At 40.3% G+C, this 27,427-nt stretch overlaps 3 protein-coding genes across 3 annotated transcripts; 2 read left to right on the top strand and 1 right to left on the bottom strand.

The window, feature by feature from the left end:
• Positions 1-11,403: 11,403 nt before the first annotated feature.
• On the bottom strand, positions 11,404-13,855 carry rps28 (ribosomal protein S28). The gene is made up of 4 exons (XM_073492170.1): positions 13,758-13,855; positions 13,424-13,471; positions 12,426-12,549; positions 11,404-11,527 (listed from the first exon to the last, which is right to left on the bottom strand). The coding sequence occupies exons 1-3, from the start codon at positions 13,794-13,796 to the stop codon at positions 12,427-12,429; spliced, it is 210 nt and encodes a 69-aa protein (XP_073348271.1). The 5' UTR covers positions 13,797-13,855; the 3' UTR covers positions 11,404-11,527; position 12,426.
• A 1,392-nt stretch (positions 13,856-15,247) lies between these two features.
• Positions 15,248-20,804, top strand: LOC141017344 (potassium voltage-gated channel subfamily V member 2). Its single transcript, XM_073492023.1, has 4 exons — positions 15,248-15,786; positions 15,922-16,555; positions 18,197-18,322; positions 20,487-20,804. The coding sequence occupies exons 1-4, from the start codon at positions 15,248-15,250 to the stop codon at positions 20,802-20,804; spliced, it is 1,617 nt and encodes a 538-aa protein (XP_073348124.1).
• A 4,391-nt stretch (positions 20,805-25,195) lies between these two features.
• insl3 (insulin-like 3 (Leydig cell)) lies at positions 25,196-25,829 on the top strand. Its single transcript, XM_073490560.1, has 2 exons — positions 25,196-25,388; positions 25,627-25,829. Exons 1-2 carry the CDS (start codon positions 25,196-25,198, stop codon positions 25,827-25,829), a joined length of 396 nt encoding a protein of 131 aa, XP_073346661.1.
• The last annotated feature ends 1,598 nt before the right edge of the window (positions 25,830-27,427 follow it).

Below are 27,427 nucleotides of genomic sequence, written 5' to 3'. Positions count from 1 at the left end.
ATTTAGGAAAGACAACATTCAAAATATTCCTTGAGGATATTTAATATCAGGGCAGTAAGGTGACAGATAGCACAGATAATTTCGCTGATTTCTTCTTTACTTTCAGAAAAGACATGCAGTTACACAACTGCTGTAAAACAAAGCACCAACTTGATCTGCCGAGACACTGTGGACGCAGATGACAGAATAGACTGTACAGAAAGACTATGATGAAGTAATAGTTTGACATTTGGCATATACACTTTCTTCTCAGTATTCAAAACCTTCTTCAGATTTAAAGGTGCAGTATTTAAGAATTGACCACCTGTCGAATTCATACTTGAAACAATCAGGGGGCAGCATATCACCAGAGTAACCGCTAACTGCTGCTAACTAGAGCTGCTGTTAGCTAGTTAGCCATGCAGCCAGTGATCCGGGGTATTGGTGTTTACACCACTAGTACAGGAGCTTTGTTGATAATTTATGTTGATTTTTGAATCTTTTTAACTAAAATTCTTATATATTGCACCTTTAATGGACAGGTGGTGTTACTGAGTATGCAACTGGAGCTAGCAGCCAGTTAGCATGAAGTCTTGAAATAGGGAAACAGCTTGCCTGGCTCTGTACTATGAAATAAATAAAATCTGCCTTTTCATCTTAAAACAGTAGTTTCATTTGTCAAATCTATACATAAACCAAAATGTACAATTGAAAGGCTGGATGTTTCCCCTTGTTTCTAACCTTTATGCTAAGCTAACAGTCTCCTGGCTGTAGCTGCATATTTGACAGACTCAAGAGTCATATCAATCTTCTCATCTAACCCTCGAAAAGAAAATGATTCAATGTATTTCCAAGAATGTCTTACTGTTACTTCTTACTGAGAGTTTGGTGAAAAGCCCTGTTATAATATCTTTTAGTTAAATGTGAGGCAAGAGCCAAGAGATGTTTATCTGAGCTTAGCATGAAGACTGGAAATGGAGAAAAAACAGCTAGCCAGGCTCCGTTCAAAGGTAAAAACATTCAACTTCCAGCATCTCTAAAACTCATCAATTAACATATTATATCTTGTTTATATAATCTGTGCATAACTGACGAATAAATGACACGTTGTGGTTTCACTGTTGCCTGCCAACCGCACAACAAACCTCTGTAAATCTGTCCATGAAGCCACAACACAGCTTACTTTAGCTTAGCACAATGATTGGAATTAGGGGGAATTAGCTAGCCTGCCATAAATACACTTTAGTTTTTTGTACAAACAAGATATAAAGTGTTTATTAGTGAGCTTGCTTGTTGGCAGTTATTGTTACCTTTGTACAGTCAGACGTAGAAAGTGGATAAGCATAAAATGCAAAAATGTTCCTTTAATAGTGTGATAATAATTATACATACAGTAAACACTGAATTATTTGTGGCATAATAACATCAAAAGCACATGTTTACGTACATAATGAGGAAACCTGCTGTAAAATACTGTTGGCTCAGAACAAAATCCCTCTGGAGACCAAAACAAGTTACCAAGGTCAAGGATGAATTCCCTGCTAAGTGCTGCAGCTATAAATAACTCAAACACATATTTACATTGTCTGGGGATGCTAAACGACCTCTCCCTAACCCATTTTCTACATTTCATAAACCCAAAGTCTCAGACGTGATAAGCACTAGCTGTTTAGTTTCCCTGGAGTCTCAGAGGATGCACTTTTTTCCCCCTGTTTGTCCCAGAAGACCAGCCCCTTGGTGGTGTACACCCCGGTTATCAAGCCTAATTCCCATGAACTAATTGGCCTCCTGTGAAGCATTCAATCACGCATACAGAGCAAGGAGCACTCGAGGCCACAGGGTGTAGGTTACCGATCACAATGATTCTGATTCATCGCCCCATTAATTTTAATCAACAGGAGTGGAGGTGGAGGCCGGTGAGATGGAGGAGACACTCCAGCTGAAGAGTGAATGTGAATGGGTCCTGTTCTGGGAAAAATGTGGGTAACTGGCAGACAGCCTCTTACTGTCAAGTGCTAAGCAGCTGGTGGCTTGGAGAAGGAAAAGGAAAGAGGGCTTGAGTTACAAAGTGTTCCTCCAGAACAGCAGGGGTTCTGACCTATTACTGTACCACAGCAGCTGTGCGCTATTCAGTATTGAAGTTTCAACAGAAATTATACACTTATGTCTTTTTTCTGTTCAGGACAAAAAACTGTATGTTTGTTGGAAGCTGCCCACTCTCTGGACGTCCTGTTGTGAAACACAGAGTGTAAAACAAAAAGCTTTTTATTGCAGAGATAGTTCTTAGTCCTATGTTAGTCCCCCTCCTCTCAAAAATGTGTCTTTCTTTTCCTACAGTTGAATGTTTGAGCCTCACTGTGCAGAATGACGTATGTGAGGAGTTTGACACTAATGAATGAAATAATTAAATTGTAAACTTTCCCTGTGCTTTGAATCTCAGATTTTAAGAAGCAGCGATACGAGCATGATTTGTGACATCACAAATAGCTTGGAGCCAGTCCTGGTCCAATATTCAGCGTCCCCAAGCGTGAGGTGGAAACTTGACGCCTTTCGTGCACAGACACTGAGACTGGACTTTACAATGAAGTAGTAGTAAACTTGTGAAATTAAAAATTTGCATTTTCATCTAAACTTTTTTTAATGTATGCCTTAATACATATTTGGAGAGGATCTTTAAATGCACAATATGTCATGTCTGCCTCTAGTGGTTCTGACAGTAGCCTCATATTTAGCGTACACACTTGTGAGTGGTATTGATCTTCTCCTTGGACACTCTGCCACAGTGCAAATAAGCGTTGATCCCAGAATGTCAAACTATTCTTTTAAGTTAATATCCTCTGGTGAAAGGTGTAATAGTACCTGTGGTTGCTGACTCAGATGAGACAAGAGCTAAACAGGGAGATAAAAGGAGTTTGATGGGGAGTTCTTTTAAACGAAGACATTTAATGGGAAAGCCACTTATGCAGTTTCAGAATGATCAGTTGTCACATTTAGCTAATGACTTCTGACCATCTGTTGTTTGTTGAGTCTCTAATGATCCACGTTAATCTCAGATCTTAAATCCTAATTGAAGCAGAGTGGTCTCAAAGTTTTGAGGGCACAGAAGGCCAGAAAGCTTCATCTTGTGAGACTTCATGGGATACACAGTAATTACCAGGAGCAGTCTTGTGATGCAGTTATTACTTTAACGTTTACATGTAACGCAGTGTCAGTCCTAAAAAGAACCTGTTGTGTTTTTTCGTGTCCTTAAATGTATTCTGGAGTCTTAAACTACGATGATGCATCTCTGTGCCTGGGTTGAAAATGCCAAATTTCCGATTAGAGGCGAGTTGGTTCATTTCATTGAGCATTTCTGAGCAATCATGACAAAAATCATTAACTTCTGTCTGACTCATTGGTTAGATACTTAAAACACTGATACAAGCGAGCGGTCAAAGCAAACTTTCATCACTAGAAAGTTAGAGCAACCTGACATGGGGAGAAAAACGTGGATTTTAACTCGTCAAATTCCTGAAAAGTTTGTTCCTGTTAAATATTGACCCAGCTGAGTGTATCCTGCATGATCTCCCATTAGGTGCGTCAACAGCTCGAGGTTTTACTACGGTGTTTTGATTTTGTACTGCTGTAAAATTCTTCCCCTTCTGAAACTTAACCCTGCAGCACGTGTTATTGACTGCTGTATCTCACATTGTGCCTTTCTTCAGCTGAGGGAACAAGTCTGAACACTCAGCAGACAAACAAAGCAGCGGAACATCGGCACAACCTTTAACCCAGATAATACTGATGACTAATATGCTGTTTATTAGATTACACTATAAACAGAGTAGCACTTATTCTGTATTTCATAAGCAGTCTTGAAGGGTGTGTTGAATATATAATTAGTGTTTCTCAACAACTATTCTCGTATCTACAGTTACGTGAACTGACTCACCGTCTTTACAACAAACTGTGACACATTTCTGTTGATGCATCATTATTATCAGAAGATAACAGGTGGCACAGAGAGACACCACATCTAAGGAATACTTCAACGTGTTGGGAAGTGCAGTTATATTTCTCACCGAGAGTTTGATTAAACTTCATATTTAGCCTGTCCGATAAATATGAAGCTATGTCTAGCAGCCGGTTAGCTATAGCTTAGCATAATTAAGCAAACAGCTCGCCTGGCTCCAGGGACGTAGGAAGTCAGTCACAGTTGGGGGTGCTGAGGGGTCATTGTAAATAGTGCACAACATTCATGTTTTTAGTATTAATTTGAATGGCCAAAAGAGCTTATATTTAATAGTTATTAACAACAACTTAAATAAAATTGGGGATCACATCAACTGCAGTCAGCAACAGCAAGGAGATGAAGAGGGAGAGAAATTCCCCAGACTCCTTTATAAAATCGCTCAATTTTGTGAGCTGTTGAGTTAGAAGAAACGTTATTAACTTTGTGAAACGCTGTCTGTGACTTAATCGTAATTATTTGGGCCTTCTTGTAAATTCGGCAAATATTATACATTCATTTATGTATTTCTTTGTGTAAAAAACATTGTGCCCGTTTGTCCCAGAGATGTACGTGTTTATTTGCATATAGAGCGGGGAAGTGAGATCCAATCACAAGTAGTCACTCGAGATGCATGTCGAGACGCCGAATGCCAGGTCTGAACTGACGAGCTGTCCCCTTGTGATCGGATCACGAAAAAATTATAAAGTTTACAATAAAGCAGCACTGTGAGGAGACGAGCGTATATAATGCAGATCTGCCTGTTTGTCTGTTAACAGAGCCTCCAGTCTACGGTGTAGTTCATTGACGTGACTGATAAACCACGAGATGAGAGATTAATGGTGTTTATAACGCCTTGTTTTAGAGGTAGCTACAGCCTCCAGCTAGTAGCGCTGCTGAACTGATTATCCAATTAACACATTATACGCTGTTTGTTTCCTCTGTACAAAAACCAAAGTGCATTAGCGGCGGGCGAGCTAATTCCCCTTAATTCCTGTCTTTTTGCTAAGCTAAGCTAACTGGCTGCTGGCTGTAAACAGTGTGTAATACAGCAAAGAACTTTTTCTTTTCGGTGAAATCTTATAAAACAAGCCTGATCACATCATGTTTGTCCTCAGTGCCACACAAACACCTCCACCTCTGCAACAATGCCTGACTGTGTTATTGCAGCCAGTGCACTGTGCCAGTATTCATGTCAGTCCAGGGGGACGGAGTCCACACAGCTTTGTTTTTACAGTGTTTTCTTTGGGACGTGTGATACAGAGCTGCAAAACAGATCTCTCTCTCTAACCCCGCCTCCACAACAGGCTTCATTATCATCAACAGCCAAGTACCTGACCCTGTGTCTCAGGTCGTCACTTTTTTCTGTCTGTCTGTCTGTCTGTGCACCTGCTGTTTATGCTGTGACATTGCTGTGCAGGGCGCTGTGGGAAAACATATTTTACAAGTCGTGTGCATTGCGGGGTATTGGGCCTTCAAAAAATAAATGAATGGCTTGTTTTTCTGACCTTCGCACAATGAAGTCTCCCCCTTTTGCACTTTCACTTACATAAGAGTAAATCAAGAAAGTCCAAGCTGCGTTTGGCTCTTTGTTGTCATCCCTCAAGCTGTCTTCATTTCACTCTTTCTGGTGTCAAATATATATTTTCTGTTTCTTGCTCCTAAGTTATTTGTTTCAAAATGTACCTCTCTCAAGGTCTTCTATGTTTTTGAGCATCCTGGGTCTCAATACGCTGTTGATTTAGCGCACTGAATTAAAGCCCTGTGCTTCTGAAAACAGGTCAACATTAGTAACATGTTTTGAGTGAGAGATTTGCCAACCGTGCCAAGATTTTAATCTTTAATCTCACATTCAGCTTTTTCTTCTTTCTAAAGCTCCCCTCATCGTGCGAGCTGTGAAAACTTGGCTTGTCCTCCTGGAGCCTAATTAGACCTCACCTTCTGCAATTAATGGCAGGAAACAGGGATAATCTGTAGAGAGTCAGGGTGCACTAAAGTTCAGTGTTCAGAGAGGTTTGGAGGGGGTCAGAGAGGGCAGAGAAGTCTGAGGGGCCTGGGGTAAAGAGACTGTGAGAAAGAGAAGGACAGAAACCAGCAGAGAGAAAGAGAGAGGCAGGGAATGTCTTCTAGTTACCTCTGGGGTGATTGTCTTCTCGGCATCCCCTCTGCGTCCTCTGGGCCCCATTTGTAAATTTGTGGGCCGTGACCCAGGTCGAAGCTGGGTTCAGAGTTAGTAAATCAGAGGCCTCTCTCTCCCCCTGGATGGTCCATGACCTCCCTGCTGCACATCCTGTTACCCAGCATGGGAGAAACACAGCCCACAGCCCCCCCCCCCGGCAAGTTCCTCCCAGTCCACCGAGCCCCCTCACACCAACACGACAACACCATCTCCAGTTTCACTTGTGTCACTGTAAATTTGTCACACACACTGAATTTTTGCAGAACTTAAAAAACAAGCCATGACCAAAGGCAAACACTGTCATATAGTGGTAGAAAGTTCATTAACTCAATTACTGCAATCAGTTTTGAGACACTGTCCTTTAATTAAGTATTTCTGTTTTATGATAGGTGCAAGGTGCAATACAGGAGAATTGGCCACCTTGAATTCAGACTCCCGACAAATAGGGAGAGACATACAGACAGAATAAAGGCGTCCTTGTTCCTTTTTATGGTCTGGCATAGATCCAAGAATATGCCTGCAGACAGACAGACAGACAGGCAGACAGACAGGTCCACTGCTGGTGTTTTCGCCTGTCTGAGTTGGGCCTTGGTGGCATGCAGACAAACAGGAAGTGGCCTTGGATGGATTTGTTTCTAACCTGGTATTATTCTGCCTCTGTATGTGTGTGTGAGAGAGAGAGAGAGAGAGAGAGAGAGACAGGAACGATGGTAAACACATGCTACCTGTATGTGTGGGTGAGGCACAGAGAGGTGTGGAATGATGATAATGGGGTAGGTAAGGTGACACCAAGTTGTTTTCAAGCGCAGAGCTGTTGTTGACTGTGAAACATACTGAATAACATATTCCGGATTTCTTTTTTTCTCTTGTCAGATAATGAAGCAGCTGCAGGGAAAATGTCTTGCTTTGTGAATAATAGTTAAATCATGGCTGTGGGATCTGTGAATCTGGTGTCTGATTTGCCTCTGGGTGTCAGTCTGTTTACTGGAGGCGCACTCTCACTCTGCTGTGGATGACTTCTAGTACGTGGGCTGTTTTCTGTCAGATAAATGCAGATTTATACCTTATTTTCCTGACTAGATTAGTAAAATAAAGATATCAGACAGTGTTGTTTTTCTGTCTCACTCCTGCCTCTATAACCGTCTTCTTTATTTCTGTCTCTCTGATTCTGGCTGTCAAGTGGCAGCATGCTCTTCTTGGTTAGCGTGTCTTACTTTAACTTAATGAATAGCTGCCAAGAATTAATTTGTGGCTTGGTGTCAGTTTCCCACTTTGGACTCACATTACTTGTTGACGCTCTCCTGGTAAAAGCCACAGTAACTCTTCAAAGTCTGGTGCGGCTGCAGTGTTGCTTTTGGCACTGATATGCAGAAGTATGAAAGGGTCAGTTCAGCCCCAAAATTTAAAATATGTATTTTTTCTCTTACCTGTTCATCCATCTAGTTTGTTTTGGTGTGAGTTGCTGAGTTTTTGAGATATCGGCTGTAGAGATGTCTGCTTTCTATCGAATACACCAGAACTGGATGACACTTGGCTTGTGGTGCCCGAAGACAAAAATAGATAAATACATTTGAACATCTCAACAACAATGTAAAGTCACATCATCGACAGAGTTTGAGATAATAACAGTGCTGACGTTATGTTGAAGACGTCTATGTGCTGTGTTGCAGAGATATCTATTGATGTTAGCATGCTAACCAGCCTGCCTGTAGCAGTGTGTCAATTGTGCACATATTTCCATGTTTTCACCCTAATTGGCCTCCCATGCTGGAGGTGGAGGTGGAAAAGACGCAGGATGCCACAGGGTTGTGATTTACTGTGTCTTTGAAGCTGTTTGCAAGCCAGAGCAAGTGAGTTTTGAACAAATTCAGCTGCACTGTGTGCACAAGACAAGTAACAATCAATGTATTACTGAATGTGAGTTTTCAGTGTGGTAAACCAAGTAACTCTGCAAAAACTTTAATCCAACAATTTATCGATTTCAAAAGGCTGCTAAAAAAAATCTATGACCAGCCTGATAACACAGTCTGCTGCAGTACAGCTGATTTCACATCATATTGATTTTACAACTACAATAAATTCTCCTCTCTCTGACAGCAGGTAAATACATATCTCTGTTTAAAGTAGGTCAAAGTAGATATGGAAAATATAGAGTCAATAAGCCTACAGTATACATCCAGCAGCTAAAGAGTCTCATCACAACACACATCAGTCAAACTGACCTGCTTTCCTGTTCAAACAACCTCTGGGTTCCTTCACAGCCTCGAGCTGGCATTCAGCCAAATACCTTCACAGTGAAAAACAACACTTGACCCAGGCAGCTATAGGACTATTAGCTTGGCAGGCGTTGGAGGTAATGGTTATGCGCTTAGAGGATATTTTGCCCAATGTTATAGATCGGGTTGGAGTTAAAGTTGAAAGGTCGTTCTCTGATGACCTCATAAAATCGCTGCACTTGATGTGGCTAAGTGAGGAGGACGCCCCGCTGGTAGCCTCTTCCTCGATGCTGAGAGGGGTTTTGATCGGGTGGAGTTTGGGATTTTTATTCTACATAGTCTGGAGTTTGAAATTGGATCATAGTGATGTATGCAGAACAACAGGCATCTTACAATTGGGTTGATTTCACACTTCTTCTGCTGTCACAGGGGAGATCCACTCTCTCTGTCATTGTGGTCAAATTTAGCGCAGAATAGTGCAAATTATTATGTTGACATTACCACAAAATATGACAGCTATTTTAATCAGATGGAAACTTGTAGTTGCGCCGCAGTTGAATTGAAAGAGAATTCTGGGAAAGAGATTTCAGCTCATACATAGTGGAGGATGTGTGGAGGTGGCTGCTGCCTGGTGTCAGAGATGCACTGGCCAATTCTTAAACACGGGTATTTTGATACACTAGTTAAACTTCAAAGAATGGGATTGTTATTGCTGGAGGAAAAATATATTTCATTTACTGTGGTTTTGTTTCTCCTTTTTGGACACAGGTTGTCAAAAGTTTTGGATAGTAGTTGAATAAAACGTTGCCAGAATGTTCCCAACTGTGTTTATTAGTCTCTCCTAGCAGCGGCCAGGTCTTGGCAGGCTTTATTGGTGATTGGAGGATTGTTCTCCTCCATTGGCAGAGACAGACAGCATCTGTTTTTGATAAATATTTAAAGTAAATGACGGACATTGTCTCTTTTGAGTCCCCTTTTTTAATCACAAGAACTAATAATTACAAAAGGAAGTTTGATGAAGTCTGGTCTAATTTTTAAATATATATAAACAAAGACATTTCAAGGAATTTAAACATTCCTGTGGTCTACTTATCTATCCATGTATCTTTTTATCGGTAAAACTACTTTGTAAACTCATTTTTGTTAAGTTTGCATGTCAATTTTTCTTTATCGACTTGCTGTAATGTGTCGTTTTGTGTTGCATTATGTTGTTATACGGTGGGAACCTGCTAAAATATGATAATATACTGTCCCCCAACCCCATCCCCAGCCCCAACCTAACACTCAACAGGATAATAAGCAGCCATGAACAGATTGAGCTTCATATACTACGTTATATGAAGGAAAGGTAGATTTAGAAGACAGAGGAGAGGAAAACTGCATAAAATATGGTGAGAAAGAATTAGTTCATAATTCAAAATAAACTGTCAAAATCTTACCTCATCTGTGCTGAAGTTTCATGACTTTTCTTAAAACACAGTAGATTTCTGCAAATTGGCAACATGTGAGTCACATAAAACGTGTTGTGGAAGTTTAACTCAAATGTTCTTGGATGAGAACGTGTCTTGTTTCTTCAGCATCACCATCAGTCACAGCTTTTGATACCAAAGCCATGAATTCATTGAGCCAACAGAAAAGTTGTTTCTGACAAGTTTTATTCTCTTACTGTGAGCAAGGGTGGGGAAATGTCTGAAGCCAAGAAATGTGGCCCATTTTGGCCCAGTTGTAATTCTCCCTTCATTTATTGGACTTGTATCATACACGGGTGTGAAAAATGGTGCTGACTTTGCAGTTAGTTGATTAGAAACTGATGACATATATTTAACGTGCATAAAATGTACTCAAGACTGTCGGAGTTAAAAAAGTGTGTACTGAAACACCGTCAGAGTAAAAATATGATGTTTTGCACTGGCTCACATAAACACAAACCCACATAGCTGTCTGTATTTACAGGTTTTGTGTTTGAGAATAAAATAAACTTTTCTTTTTTTAAGTAACAAGCTACAGTTAAGGCACAAGGGGCTGTGAAATGGATTCATCTCACAAGAACTCATCACCTAATGCTTCCTGACAGGAGACTGAAACTGTGACCTCTAAGATCAAATAAGAGAGCTGCTGCCCTCTGGTGGACAGAATGTGAATAGCACAACCTGAACCTGGTGATAAAATATACTTTTCATCAAGTGTGGATATATTGAACTTTATCAACTGCATTTGTGGAAATTATTCTGCAATAATTATAAATATTTTAAAACTGCTGCAAAAATACTTAAATCATTGGCTGCTTTGGACTGCCTTCTGACATCGGGTCAGTTAAAAATAAAGCTTCTCTAGTTAGTGACCAGAGAAGTTTGTTGTTTATAATAAGATGCTTGTGGGAAACTATACTATATATAGCTTATGAAAAATGTTCAATGTTATACTTTCAAGCTGACATTACAATTTCTTCATCTTGCAGGTATTGTCAATGTTTCTATTAGTGTGGATCTCTTTTGTTAAGTTCTAACCAAATATTTATCATTTCATTCATCATTATGGTAGCTTTAATTATGACTGTATACACTTTGAGTGACATATTTCCCACACGTGAAGTTCAGTTGTTTTTATCTTAGGCCTACGGTGCCATGAAGTTATTATATAGATTTTTATTTTTCATTGAGTTGTTTTTCATCAGTCTCTACTCGTCCGTGTGATTCATTGTGTTTTTAGTGATGTCAGTCAGTAGCATGACCTGATCTATGCAGGTCAACCAACTCACTTTTGTCTTGTATTATTACCTGATGACTGTGTAACAAAATATAAATGTTTTCATGATTGCAAGTGAAGAGGAAAGTGTACAGTTTTATAATCAGTCACATTATAAATGGATTTTATCATCGAAATTTAGCCTCAATTAGTAACTTCACCAGTAGTATTACTAATGAACAGGTACACAGTGTATTTACACATCTGTGTCAAATCTCATTGCCTCTACACCTCGACTACAAGTGACTTCTCAAAAACAGTCAACATCTATGATACAATGAACACAAGACATCAACTCATCTCAATATCCAAATTTATTTCAAAACATCTGAAGTAGTGAAAAGTAGGCCATTCCAGGTGAAACTACAGCTGTCTTCTGTTTCACGGTGTTGGCTTCACACATCACAGCTTCAGTGGGCACTGTGAAGAGAAGAAATCAGTCAGTCACACACTAACCAACTCAAAAATAAGCACATTAAACTCAACCACATAAAACAAACTCTTAATGTCTCTGCATTAACAGCACACTAGCAAAGAAAAGAGAAAGTCCAGGTTCATACTTCAGGTAATGAATTAACAGGCTGTGGGGTATTTAATATTCTGAATCAACAGTGATTGTATCCTGGTTACTGTGACAAAGTACAGCCACCAGCATTCACCTGGTGTCCTGGGAGACAATGAGTGCAGGATGGGAGGACTGAGTGACCTGCCCAGGGAACCAACTAAAGCTAAGCTATGTGCTTAACGGCTCAAATGCACTAGAAACAGTGAAAACTCAAAGTTCAGTTCAATTTAACATTTACTTCCAAATACATCCCGTCTTGTTTGAGAGTGCACCATTGATAAGTTGCATCACCGCAATTTTCCAGCCACAAACCGCAACACCAATGGCGTTCTTCCATATACATCTGCCAGCCTAGTCTACGCCGTTTGACTGCAGAATTGCACTTCCACCACAACTGCGTCTCGATCCCTGCAGTACTATCGAAGAATCACAGCTAACAAAGTGGCTCTGCTTATTTAGTAATTCAAACACTTTTGTTATGAAGCTGCATCACAGGAAAGATTGCGTTTTAAAGAATTATCTTATTGCAGGGATCATACACACTATGATACACTCTTGAAACACTATTGTCAGGTGAAATGCCATTTCTCTTCACTATCAATGAATCCATGTATTTTTATAGACTATCCTCTATTAAATGCTACAAGACAATTGCCTGGGCAACTTGATCAGCACCCAAACCTCTGCTGGGCATCTCAACACCAACTATTAGTGATGGGGCTAACAGACATGGTTGGGTTTATGCCTCCTCACCCTATCGCAGCCTCCTGGCTTCTCTTTCAGACTCTAGAAGTGTCAGCACATCTCCTTCTCTGACGGGGCCCTTCACGTTCCTGATGATGGAGCGGTTGCTGTCGTCCATGAACTCAACACGGACCTGCAAGAGGAGCAGATAAAATGATTTTAGAAAAAAGCTCAAGTGAGCCCTGAATATAAAAAAGGGTAGACAGAATAGTCAGCATTTCTCCAACAAGAATTATCTGCCTAATTTTGTTGGTCAGATTGCTGACTTCGTACCTCAGCATCCTCTGTAGTTACTACTCCGTACTCCCACTCATTATTCCACCCATTACAATAAACAACACTGAATAATATGTATCTGCAAAGTAACTAGTACAGTCATCAATTATATGCAGGTAAAAGGAAGAAAAAAGTAGCAGGAAATGGAAACACTCAAGTACCTCAACATTTTACTCAAGTACAGCACTTGAGTAAAGTGCACTCAGCTAATTAATCTAAATTTTGACAATTTTTTTTTAAACCTACATATATATCTGATTCAAATAAAAGTTAGACCTCCTTGATAACTAACAGTTTGTTTTGCCCTGAAAAGCACCAGTTCAGTTGATTCTTGACATGTCAACAGGTAAAATATGACATTAAGTGAGTGGTCACACTGAAGATTAGAGGCACCCATTTAAAGTATAACCACTAATAATCTTGCAAAAAATTGTAACGCAAACCACATCCCATATCGTTAAACTTAATGACTAGATTGAGCTCTCACATACCATAGATAAAACTTCAAACTCTATACATTGTGTTATAGAAACATTTGTCTGCGATGCGAATGCAAAACCTCCCATATTATCTAACATTTATCAGGATCTGCAGCATGTCTTTATTTTCTAGATTTTTCTAGAAACATTAGCTTCAGATTTGATCGAAGAGAATTCCTCACGTTGAATTTCAGTGTAAAATGCCACCTCAGAGACATTCACGTCGCTTTTATTAGCATAACCTAAACGTACCTGTGTACATTGTCCCTGGGAACCAGTTCTTCCGAGCACCTTGGTGACCTGAGGAAAAAAACAAAAACTAGTTAGATAACAATAGAGACTTTTCATACTGTTTAATTATGTTAACTAATAAAATCCACGCCAGGCTAACAGTGAACTAGCTAGCAGACTGTAGCATGGACAGGCCTCCATGATGGACGCACGAGAGTCAACATGCCGGACGTTAACCGGGGCATGAAAGTAAATTTAGCTTCAAGATTTTGAGACCGTATAAGACATTGGTTATTAATGTAGACATTTATCCGTCCGGTTGTGATTATTTTCACGATATTAGACGTTTTCTTACTCTTGCGAGCTTGATCGGCTGCACGCGGCTGGCGTCCATGTTGTCAGGTTAGACCGGAAAGGAAGTCACGTGGTGCACGGAAGCGATATATGGCGACTGTAATTCTTAGTATTTTTTATATTTCACAATATTATTTTAACTGGAGCTAAATTATAAACATGTTCATCGACTAAATGAAGAAAAAATACCGAAACTGTTTTTTAGAAAATTAGAAATTTAATTTTAGATTCCCACTTCCTTTTCCGTCAAACGGCCGCTACCATCAACGCAAACTTTCATGGGTGGCGACCTGGGCCGTACCATTAGTCCATGTGTTACACTTTTATTTTAATTTTTAGCCATTTCACTCAATTTAACTTCACAGTGTAAAATAATAGACCCTATTATGTACATTTTATGTAATTGTTTATTACTTTCAGTTCTATATTGAATTCTTATCAACTGATATTTTCCACGTCTTTGCTTTGGGTGTCTGCCACACACACACACACACACACACACCACACAATCTACCTGCAAGACACTTAAGACCATAAGAAAATCCAACAGGATGCATGCACATTAAGCTGCACTGTGTAAAAATCTGAGCTGTTAGCTTGTGCATCACAATGAATGCTGCAGTGAGATGCAGCATAAAAATACTTTTTTATTTATTTATTTATTTATTTAATGACCTATTCACACTATTACAGTGCATGTTTCGCTCTCATTTCAAAATTCCTAAACAGAGTCATTATTTGGTGTCAACATTCAGTGTTATCATTATTATTATTATTGTTCTATTCTGACTTATATATGCAGTATTTGCCTTTATTTTGAATTCCCTTAAATATTTTGAAATTGAAAAACAAATTCTGCTCTTGGTTTTTCATTAAGGGGATAATGACAAACAAGGATCTAAATTATTAAGATTAAAACTAGTTTATTTTTCTTTTTTACATTTATATTATAGAGAAAAGCAGAGAAACATTAAACTCTGAGGATTTAACATAGAAATCTGACCTTTTTTCCTGTCTAGACCAAGATCAGAAGGCCTGTACCTGGAACTAGCCAGTGTAATCTACCTGTAGCATTAGTATGAACTTCCTGTACAAAAGCTCTCCATAGCCCAGTTAGCAATGCAGTGCTGTCATCACATCACTCTCTCCGCCTTCCTGCTCTCTCAGAACTCAAAGCTTTAAATCACAACACTAATCCTTGTGAACAGTATTTTTAACTTGCGTTTGGACAGAAAGAACAGCAATAGGATTAGAGAATCAGTAAAGAGGCTGAATCCCTAACACATGCAGCTGATCTTCTTTTGCACGCTGAGAGACCAACGCAGGAGCTCTTTCTTTATCTTTATTTCAACCTGATATTGCTTTTGAGAGGACAACATTCAACATAAATGGAGATCTTGTGGAGTACTGTTGTTATTGCTTTTCACTGACTTGATCCGAACTCGGCACAATACTTTTTTCTGCTTGATTGTCTTCCAAGGAGCGGTCAAAATGGAGAACATGAAGCCCAAATTGAAAGTGCTGAAAAAGCGTCGCTCCAGTCTTTTTGCTACCATAAAACGGGAGTTGAGCGTTTCTCAAAGCATTGAAGAACAGCAGGATGAATTCCCTTTTTCACAAGCCAGCTCTGTGAAACCGTGGACATCTATGGAGACCCTTGACGCTCCTGATGACCAAAATGTTCCGAAAGAAGCTCAGAGCAAGGAGGCACCAACCTGGAGGCAATCGAACATCGTCAACCTCAACGTGGGTGGAAAGGTGTTTCACATCCCGAAGCATTTGGTCCTCCAATATCCAAAAACCAGGATTGGAGTGCTTGCCCTCTGTAACGATCCGGTCAAGCGTCTGACGCTCTGTGACGATTACAATGTTCAGAACAACGAGTTCTTTTTCGACAGAGACCCCATGTTTTTCCACTACATCTTCCACTTTTACTGCAGTAAGGTCCTGTGGGTGATGGATAGTCTCTGCCCTGTCAACTTTGAGGAGGAGATGTCATTCTGGGGGTTGAGACTGAAGGACACTCCAAGGTGTGCTGTACATGATTGTATGAAAGTGTAGCATGGCCTGTTGCTGTTTGTGTATTTGAAGCATGATTTTGAACAGTAGCTCTTGTAGAAATAGACAATAAATTAGCTTCTTCTTCTTCTTCTTCTTCTTCTCAGGTGCTGCCGCATTCTGTTTGAGGAGAAACTGGATGACATCAGAGACCAACTGAAGGTCAACCAGGAGCTGATTGATGAGATCAAGCCCCACCAAGATGACGAGGGATACAAGACCATGTTTCTTGGAGGCTTGCGGAAGATCCTGTGGGACCTGATGGAGAATCCATACTCCTCACTGTCAGCCAAAGCCTTTGCTGTGTTTTCCAGTCTCTTTGTGCTTATCTCGATTGTTGCCATGACAATGAATACAGTAAATGAACTCAGGCAGTACAAACTCGCGAGCAGAACATACATGGAGTGGGTAGAGATTGCTTCCATCCTTTTCTTCACCTTGGAGTACTTTTTGCGATTACTCACCACATCCAACATCAAACATTTTGTGAAGAGTGCCCTCAACTTCGTCGACGTGGTGGCTGTTATGCCCTATTTCATCCAGCTCGTTTTTGAGGCGTTTGTTATGGATTCAGAAGACATCAGTGCAAAGGAAGACTTGAAGACCATGGCAAGGGTCAGCAAAGTCAGCAAGGTGCTCAAGGTCGTTAAGTTGATGCGCATCTTCCGTATCTTGAAGCTTGCCCGTCACTCCACGGGCATGAGGGCATTTGGTTTCACCATCCGACAGTGCTCCGAGCAGGTATGGAGGAATATTAAACAAGAGAAATCTAACAGAATAAAATGTTTGGATGTCTGAAGCAACACAATTTAACTTCCTGGAGAAAAATGTTTGTTGAGTCTCATCCGCAGGTCATCAAATACTGACGCTTTGGGTTGGCGTCCAACCCGAAATGCCTGTTTGAAGGCAGTAATTGACAACCTGGGGATGAGACTCAGCAGCCAACCACCTTTCTCCAAGAAGTTACATTTTGATGATTTAACTGCGGGGACATGCAAAAATAAAACAGAACAGCACACATAACTACCAAAGTTGGAGCAGCTATAAGTAAAAAAAAACAATGAATCAAATGACTGATTGTGTATGAAAGCGGTCACTCGTGCTGTTGAACCCACAGAGAACTAGCCCTCATTTTAGCTTTTGTCAGCAACTTATATTAGTTTACAGGCCTGAAGCTTTATTGTTTAATCTCTCTGCAGCGTTTAGCAGCATCTATTTTTCTCAGGAGTCGGTTGAGACCAAAACAGAGTTAAAAGCAAAGTAAATATTGGACCAACGTCTGTCAGTTGGCAAAAAACATGACCCCAAATGAATGCTAATGTTGCACTGTAACCGCTGGGATTAAAGCAACATTTGCTAACAAACACATGCTAACAAGTATATAAGCTTGTTTTCCCTTTCCCCTGAGTCGACAAAAAAATCGATAACAGGTTAAAATACAGGTTTTTGTGTCTACATTGGCAGTATGCTAGCTCAGGATCATGGACATTTTCTGAAATCTTTCGCTAATGTAGGAAGAAAAGCAGCATGAAAAGGTTATGAAAAGTTTCATCTAGCTACCAAGATGTCATTTTCTTGTCAGTAGTTAAACTGCGATAATAAACACTCATTTATTTAATTCATGGTTTACAGAGCCTTTGTAAGAATTCCATGGATGTATATAGATGTAGGGATGACGTATTTTTGTAAGCTAACCTAGAAGTTAGCATCATCCCGGTTCCCTCGACAAAAAGCCTATGGGATTTCTGAATTGGATTTTGGATTAATAACTCTGTGGCAAACACAAGTTTATGATACTCACTCATTTTGTTCAGCAAGATAATCTTCACAGGTGAACACCACTTTTGTGATTTTCGAAAGGTAAATTAAATTGCTGGAAGTCAAAAGCTAATGCTAGGCCATATACAGACTACATTGCGGTCACATGACTTAAACGTCAACACCACTAAGCGTCTTACTACAGACGTTTTCTATAAACTGATCAATCTACAAGTTGTAAAGTTAGAGTTAGAATAGTTTGTAACTGGAGTCGCCCTGTAAAGATAGATTAGTTAGTAGATGAGTCTCTGTGTTCGGTGTGATGACATTTAATGTTGCTGACAACTTCTGAAGTCGCATTTAGCGACTTGTTAGCAACCGCCATTTTTTAATTCACCGAAGCAACTTTATAATTCAATTGTGGGACATTTAATGATGTACTTTCTGTCGTACAACAAAAGGTGTAAATATCTCTGGTAACCACAGACCTTATTCCAGCCATTTAACTGAAAACCAATTAAATTATCATGTGACTTGATGGGCAGTTCTAGATGTATGAATACACTGATTTCCAAATATGAATGGACATGTTTACATGTCAATATTATTTCTGTCATTCTTTAGGTGTGCTGTCTGTTCCTGTTCATCGCCATGGGCATCTTTACTTTCTCTGCTCTGATGCACTCTGTGGAGGTGGATCAGCCTGGGACACCATTCAGCAGCATACCAGATGCCTGGTGGTGGGCTGCGGTGAGAATAAACTTCAAAATCCAGTTTAATAAAAATTAGAATTTGGGTTCTAGTTTTTTTTGGTGTGTTTTCTAGTGTTATCACATTAATTTAGAAAGTCAAGCCACAGTGCGACTTTGCACCAGGCTATATAACCACGTGATACCAGGTTACACCTGAATTGCCATTATTATTAATAGAACAGGAGACGGTGCACAGCATTGAGAGGATTCAAGCAGATCCTATAGCTGCTTCTTAGATTCTTCAGGATCAATTAGCTCTGTTATAGCTTACTAAGTTGTTCCTCTTGACTGTGGCCCGGATATAAAGTCGCAGCTCAGTAGGGGGGTGTCAGCATGATCAAGCAGTGTGGTGCATTTCAGTTGTCAAGGATTAGGCCGACTAGGATTTTACTGCCTGCCAAGTCAGACCAAGACAGAAGTGCACGGTGCAAGGTCATGTTCTCTGCTGTATTTGTGGCTCTTAAAAGGAATGAACCCACGACAAGATGGTAGAGAAAAATCTCTTTTTGTGAATGAATGGTTGGCAAAGACAATTTTGATATGGAAAAATAAAAAAACACAACAGTTTTTATTGTGATGATGCACATGTGAGGCGAACAATTCAGTGTTTTGTTTTTGATGCCGTACCCACCTTGAACTCAGACAGAACCTCAGGAAATTTTTCCAACATCTGACCTTTCCTCAGCAAGTTGCAGCCATTTACTTACATATTATCTGAGGCGTTTGTCAGTGCAGAACAGCTGTAAGCCTATATTACTTTTACTGACCATGTGGAAAAAACAATATAGTTCAGAGAGTAAACAGAAAGGCTATTAAATCATAACAGAGGACAAAAAGCAAAAGTGAGTTTTTTCATAGAAATGTATTAACCATTGAACATGAACAACAAAAGTAGCAACAACCACTGCCTGTTGGCTCAGTGGAGAAAACTGTGTGGGTTTCCTTGACAAATCAGTGCTGCAGAAATCAAGTTCCCTACCAAACCCACGACTGCCCAAACAAGATGTGTGATACAACCGTTTCTCAAAGCAAATGGATCGGATTATTGGTTTAAAAGTTATTAAGCTTTTTAGAACAGTATTTCAGGCTGCCGGCGGTGGCTATCTAGGTCTTTGAGGATGGTGCTCCACTCTGCTGACTTACTAAGTTTACACCAATGATGACAAAATGTCAGTGCACTTTAGAGGTGGTGGTTGGCAGATTTTTTAACATTTTGGATAGGGCCGCGCTAGCTGTTTTGCCAAGTCTTTATGCTAAGCTAAGCTAACTGACCGCTGGCTCTATCTTCATACAGTGGTGTTGATCTTTTCATCTAACTCTCAGCAAGAAAACAGCAGCATTTATTTCCCAAAATGTCAAATTATCCCTTTAATTATTGGCAAAAGTGGCCAAAAGGTTCCAACACGGCTTTGGATTCTGTTTCTACTCAGAACTGATTTTAAATGGTAAATTACATCAGACACGAGATAAAAAGATCGATTTCCTCTGAAATGTGTTATATAGTTCAGCATAATGTGGGATAAGAGTCTCAAATGTTACTTTGCCTTGTTTTTAATATAGTAGAGTACTTGTACATCATCACTCTGCTTCTCTGCGTTGCCTTGCACTCTCATTTAGGGACATTTGTTTTTTTTTTATCTGGGAGCAGCTGTTAACTTCTATGTGTCTAATCCTCTCTAATACAGTGTAATGCGTCTTGTTTGTGGACGGACACGCAGTGATTGCATTCGAGAGTTAGAAAGTGTTGCAGTGCACTCCTCGAGGTTTATTTGATCCTGTTCATTCGTAGTACAAAAAAAACATTTCAATTTATCAGACTCCCGGGAAGCCATGTGCCAAAGGGCATTCAGGGGCAGGGTGAGGATGAACCATCCCTGTTTGGAACAAAATAGGGGAAATCCAGATATTTCACTTTCTCGCTGTATGCTTTATGTTTATGTCTCTTCATGTTATTGATAAAATTACCTAAAAAACAGCACAGGAGTTTTAGCAAGCTCCTATTTGAATGATAGTTGATTTTTGAGTCTCATTCCCAACTCGTCAAATACTGCTGGTTTGGGTTTCCAGACTCCCCGACAGTATCAAGTTGGCCATTAAAGGTGCAGTATGACTTGTAAGAGTTGTAACCTGTAACCTTCTCACTTATTCTCTCCATCCTACAGGTGAGCATCTCTACTGTGGGCTATGGCGATGTCGTCCCTATCTCCTATCTCGGCCGCTGTGTGGCATTTGGCTGCATCTCCTTTGGCATTATCCTCAATGGCATGCCCATCTCCATCCTGTTCAACAAGTTTTCCGACTACTACGCCAAACTGAAGGAACAGGAATACAGCGTTACAAACACGGAGCGCACCTTCCAGCTCAGGAAACGTCTGAGGAACAAGTTCCACAGCTGCCACGACACCCAGCCGGAGGACTCCGACGACGAGCTACATTATAGGCCCAGCCTGAGGCACACCATCCACGAGGGCGAGGAATGAGCCAAGCTGCCAACTTGCGACCTCGCTAACCCTAAATGGCCTTATCACCCATGGGCCTAGGAAGTGTAAGACCCCATCTGCCTCCAACTCTGAGCCCATGTGATTTAAGATAAACAATCTAAGGGGAGAAGATGGAGGCAGCAGCAAGTTGAGATAAGCTTTAAGCCTCAGCTTTACAGTAGGTGCTGTTTGCACGCTATGGCTGATGACTCCTCAGACATCCTCTCAATGGATGAGATGCTCCCACTAGACAGCTCGTTATCTGTTTCTAAGAATAGCAGCTGCAGGCTTCGGCTAATTCTGATTAAACTGAAAAAGATGTTTGACATGAGGAGGTCAAGTATAACATTATTAATGGAACGGTGTTACTCTTTAATCACTTAAAGGGAGCTTGCAAGGAACTGTTTTCATTGGAAGTGCTATTAATGAACTCTTAACGACATCGTGGTCTAGTTACTCATACTCCGCACAAAAGACAGTAAAACTACAATTTCAGTCATGTGTTGAACTTTTGACTCGTACTGACTGGTCTAAAGATCAAGATGAACTGTTGTCGTCATATTCTAGTTTTTTAGATGAAGGAAATACAAGCAACGTATTTCAACGTATTTCAACGTACAAGTGATGAAAACCTCTCGGAGAAAAACTCTTCCATGTGCCATGCTTCACGTGTCAGTAAAGTGGTTTTCTTGTCCGCGGCGCACTCAACGTGCTTTCAACTGCACCTAAGTGGGAGGTGAGGCGCAGTGGGGGGTGTGTCAGAAGCGATCAAGAGCATGAGTGTAATTTTGTTGTCAAGGATTACCGGGATTTGCTCTTGCGCCGGCTGCTTGGTCAGACAAGGGCAGAAGTCAATCATGTTCTGTGCTATTTTGGTGGCAGAGAGGATCCGATCAGGTCCCATTTAGGTTCTTAGACAAGCTTATTTTCTCAAATACTGCACATCACTCATGTAGGTAAATTGAGATACATTATTTTTCATGCTCACTTGTTCCACATGGGCAGTGGGGCTTATAATAGTCATCCAACATCTCTTTGGCACGATCCCTGCAGGGAGTGAGAACTGACCTCTAGATGTCAAAATCAAGAATGAGTTCTGTCGTCTGCTGTGCTGTGTTTAGCTTCTTACGATAAGTTCATTAAACCAATTCCTGTTCTGGGCAACAACTCGCCAAAAGCAGAAAGAGCTATTGTACGGCTTAATCTCCTCCCGAGCAAATTTAAAGGTACGAGTACCGGCTTCTCACTCAGGACTGTCCTGTTCAGTGAGCTGGTTTTTGACAAAAAGGAGCATTTTAAAGCAGCGTAAAATAAGATATAATTGCACTGATGATGATGTGTTGTGCCTCTGGTCATGAAAAACCTCTGATTTACAGGAGCAGACCCCTATGTTGTATTAGACCTCTACTTCACCTGTATGAAACATAACTAATGACAGCATTGTATTTCAATGTAAGTCCACAAATACCTGCAGAAGAGTATTTCAGTAGTGACAAATATTTTCAATTTCTGTTTACATTTGTTAGATTTTAAAGGTTTTGATCAGTGCGATCCTTTGAGCAGTTTCACAGCTCTACTGCGTGAACGTGTGTACCTGTACGAATGTGATAAAAATTGCATTGTTGAAAAAATGCAAACAAAAGGTGACAAAGGACACTGTGAGATGTATTTTATTTTACAGGCACCTAGAGTTAATTCATAAAACTGTCTATCCCTTAATGGCTGTAAAAAATAGAGCTTTGCCATGTACAAATACTGTGAAATGTGTAAATAGTTGTGCATAAAATCAAAACTATAAAACAAGCAGACTGGAAATAATGTAAAACAGATGAAACATACACTGTTGACAAAACCCTTGAAGAGTGAAAAAAGGAGATTTCTTGCTCAATTAAAAAAAAAAAATCTAATTTTTCATGAAGTTCTTGTTTTATCATTCACATTTTCTTTAAATACAAACTTGATGTCTGTGTCTATTAACAGATAGGTTACTTTTCTCATTGGTCTGAGGGACAGTGCTGCCAGTCTAATAGCATTACAGGACAAGGTAATGGGAGAGATGCCAGTGCTTAAATAGTGTGGTCAGCATCAGTTAAAACTCAGGAGTCCTGAGAGATTCTGGCGGACTCAGGTGACCTGGCCCGGACTGAATGGACCGGGGTAGACGCAGTCTAGAGGGACATCAGGGACAGATCAGTCAGACAGACGGGCTGGCAGATACAGATGTTTTATATGATCAATACAAAACATAATATTTAAAATAATATCTTTCCCTCAGACCTAAAGTAAAGTTGTGTTTTACCACAATGTTTTTTTTGCTATTAGTCTGTCAGTTTACACATACATGTCAGAGAGAAAACAATGCTAGTTGTAACAAAGTCCACATAGGGACGATCAATCAAGATCAATGGGTCAAACAAACAGGACTTTCACCCAGGAGACCAGTGTTCATGTCCAATGTGAAGCCAAAAGTCAACATTATCTTCTTTTAACCTACATTCGTAAGATAACTTATGTTTTCCTAACCCGAACAAGTAGTTTTAGAGCCTAAACCTCACCGAAACTTCAGCCGCTTCACAACGTTGACCACGTGTCATATCTGCTCTCCACAGACATTAAAGGATAAGTTCACCCCAAAATGACAATTCAGTCATTATCTATTCACCCCCACACCGATGGGAAGTCGGGTGAAGTTTTGTAGTCCACAAAACATTTCTGGAGCTTCACACAAAACAGCGTTCACCTAAACAACTGAAGTGGATGGTGACTGGAAACAGGGACGTTTCCTTTTATTACAGAGAGGTATGACTACTTCTGGATCTTTAATTACTGCGGCCCTGAAGTGCAAAAATAAACAGAGTTAAAAGAAAAAACAAAACAAAGCAACAGCGAAAACACAATGACGTATCAGAGAACAAAACCAAACAGAAAACACTGAGGCAGATAGCTCACAGAACATTTCTCTCCAGTCCATTATGACGTCAGTGGTACAATGGCCTGTAGAAAAGGAAACTTCAACATTTTTAAATGAATCTATGAATGCAGAGGTGAAAAGTATGTGTGAGAATTTAGTCTTTTTTGATTTGATTCCCTGCATCACAAAAAGAGGTAAAGCAAGTTGTGTGCTTGTTGTCTTTGACTCAGTATGAAGAAGAGCCAAATAAACTCTGGTTAGTTTAACTTCTGTAATGTCTGGACTAACGGGATTGAAAATGAACGGCATCAATTTGAACATCTTCTACAAGGAATAAAGAATCGGTATGGCGAAAAGAATAAACAAATACAAGCCATGTTTGTAATTTAATATCCTAGTCTGAAATGAAAATTGCTGCCCATCAGCTGAGAGCAATAAACCAATATGAGGATATTTTCATTAGAGGTTAAAATGCCAAGCATAGCCAGGAGGACATTCAAGACGTTGAAGTGCCACCTTTCATTTTTTTTCCTCCAGTGCAGGAAATATGAAACAGTCGTCTCTGGCGTGATGATGCAGCTACAGTTCGGCCTGCGGTGACCATGTGTGTGAATAGGTGCGTCAGTATCCTTGACACATTTTTGACCGCCGCAGTCTGTTCCCATTAGCTCCCATCCCTCAAAATGTGTCAAGATAAGGTAGAAATGCAAACTCATGTGCAAGGAAAACAGTTCAGTGTAAAGAGACAAATTATGATGTTGTGACATTTTCCAAACAAACATACGTATTTGTTGGGAGCAAATTGTGAGATTAGGGACTTAAATGATGAAAACAACTCTCAAATCTCATTAAAATCTGTGAGCATTTTAACTGCTTGACAGTTGTGTGACATCTGTGTATTTTGTTGCAGAGACATATACTGCAGCTAGCTTGCTAACCAGTTAGCCCTGGTCCATCTCGGTCCAAAGCTCCTGTCTTAGTGGTGCAAACACCAACACTTCCCCGGTGCCCCAAGCTCCAAATCCAGACTGCTAGCTGCACTGCTAACTGAGCTAGCTAATGGCAGCTACGGTTAGCAGCAGATAACGGTTACTCTAATTACTCTAGCTTCTCCCTATTTGTTTCTATTATGACTTTGTCGGATGGCCAATTCTAACATACTGAACCTTTGATGGCCAAAACAGTTTGCTAAATTTCTCACCTCTCGTGTGTTAAAGGCCGTGCCGCAGATCGCTGTGAGACCAGATTTTTATCTTAATGACAGTTTTAAGCCTTCACTCTCGTGACGAGCTCTAGATCAGGACATGCTCATCCTTCACCAAGGCTGAACACATCTTTTCAAAAAATCTGTGGCCTTAGCATTTTTTGGGAAACCACACGATGACTATATAAACCCCCTCAAGTTCCCCTCGTAAGTCACATCTCAAACCTCACCCTTCTTCCTCCACTGACCGACCCAGGAGCAGTAACACATCATACAATGTCTGCTGCCAAGTGTTTGCTGTGTCTGGCGGTGCTGCTGGTGGCTGCAGTATGTGCAGCTCATGGCCAGGAGAGGATAAAGATGTGTGGGAGAGAGCTGATACGTCTGGCCGTCTCGTCCTGTGGCAGCTCTCGGCTGAGGAGAAGCATCCCGGACTTAGAACTGAGGCAGGATCAGAACACTTTTTACTGTAAGTACATCATGTCAGACATTAAAACATCAGCTGCAGTGAGTGAGAGCCATTGCTTGCCTCCTGTATTGTGGATAGATTTACATTTTAATCACTCAGAGACTGATTTCAGATACTGTTAATATTTATTTCCCCGATATGGTACATAAAATCCTTTATAATCACAATCTAGTTTCTAAACTCGGAGCATAAACTACTCTCTCTAAATCTCTGATGTCTTTCCACCTCCTCTGCACAGGGGACCAGGACGCCTCCACAGAGGAGCACCAGGCTACAGAGGACGTCCTCGCTGCTCCAGGATCTGACGGGGAGAGGGTACTCTTCTCTTTGGCTCCTCACTGGCACCCCGTGTCCTCTCGGATTAGACGAGCGGCTGGAAAAATGTCTGATATCTGCTGCGAGAAAGGATGCAGCATGAAAGAGCTGATCCAGTTTTGCTAGATATTCGTAATACGATAAAATATTGTCTTAAAAAACTGTTTAGCAAGTTGCCTAATCATTGAGAAGAACGGCTATGTTTTATTTCCAATGACGTAGCATTCAGGCAAACACTGCACATCAGTAATTATAGACTGAATGAATTATGTGATTCATAATGCCATACTGCAGGACAACAGATACAATCACAATGTACACAAGTCTTATTTTGTATTTATATAATTCTCTCTGCATTATGTTTTCGTAAATGTCTGTATTCCTCTAACTGCTCTGTAATAAAGCTTTTGATGATTATTCATGAAGGTATACTTGGCAGAAATTCATTGTGTGTTTCCCGTAATTAAAAATATCAATGCAAGGTCACAATATTGCAACAAGATTTCTTTAATATAACTGCATCAATTGGATATTCTAGCCATTTAGTACTGGACATATACAAAAGAAATGGAAGAAGCAGATATCCTGATGTTTTAGTCTCCAGTCAACTCAATAACATGATGACATCATCAGGGTTATTCCACTGACCTTATCAATATGGACAAAGCTTCTGGGTCTGAAAAGTGAAGCCAAAGCAGAAGTACCTTAAATCTGCATTTTCTCCACTGGTTGCAAAAATAAGTCCAATTGTATGTAAGCTTATGAGAAAATGACTCTACTTCTCCCTTGATACTTTACTTTAGAAAACAGTTTCCCAATGAGTTTCTGGTCTCAATCACTAGTTTTAAGACTTCTTAAAAACAGCATGATGTTCATTTTTGTAAATGACGCAGTCAGAGTAAAATAGACAATAAAGCAGGGTGTGCTTTTAGGCGAGGTTACCTGCTGATCGACAAGCCGCTTCCACAGCGCAGCCTCAAGTTTTCAGTCAGACTTGATCAGGATATCCTCCCTGGCCCCACCCTCTCGTCCAAATATGGTCAATTCTGGCTACAAAAAACAAGATGCTGTCGGCCTGTAATGACAAACTCAAGGCTTCAAAAGGTAGGTAGGCCACAAACCAATCGGTGGGGGGGGTTAATACTTGGGTTATTCTCTCTTGAGAAGGGGAGCCCAAACTTCTTCCCCATGGCGGCCCACGGGTCAAAAACAAACCCACATTTAAAGAACATTTTGACCTCACAAAAATGTAACTGTATAAACTTTATAATTTTTTTTTTTGTAATTTTTTATTTTTTTCCAAGAAACATCTGGCAGGACAACTTTTTCATGAGATGAGACTGGAAAATGTACATTTAACCCTAACCCTTCCTGTCCCAAATCAGCAGTAATAACTCTGAATATAATATGCATGTGTTTGCTGTGACTCATCTGTCATTAGATCATTTGACAGTTTAGTTGCAGATGAGATCAGTCAACACTGGTAGTTGTGTTTTGAATAAACTGTGTTTTATATTGTTAATCAGAATTATTAAACCTGCAGAGAAATTAACCTTGAAACTGCAAATTAAACTAGATCCATTCTCAGATGTGGAGGCACATGCACACACACACACATCAGTAATAAGACCTGCTCCTGAATGATGTGACAGTGTGAGTGCAGTTTACAACGCTGGTGCTCTCTCTGATAGTGTTAAATCGGATTGAGGCCATCGGGCGAGCCA

The sequence above is a fragment of the Pagrus major genome, chromosome 21 (assembly GCF_040436345.1).
Source record: "Pagrus major chromosome 21, Pma_NU_1.0".
Lineage (NCBI taxonomy): Eukaryota > Metazoa > Chordata > Actinopteri > Spariformes > Sparidae > Pagrus > Pagrus major.
The sequence above is the reverse complement of the archived record's forward strand: the minus strand, read 5'-3'. Positions and strand labels throughout refer to the sequence as shown.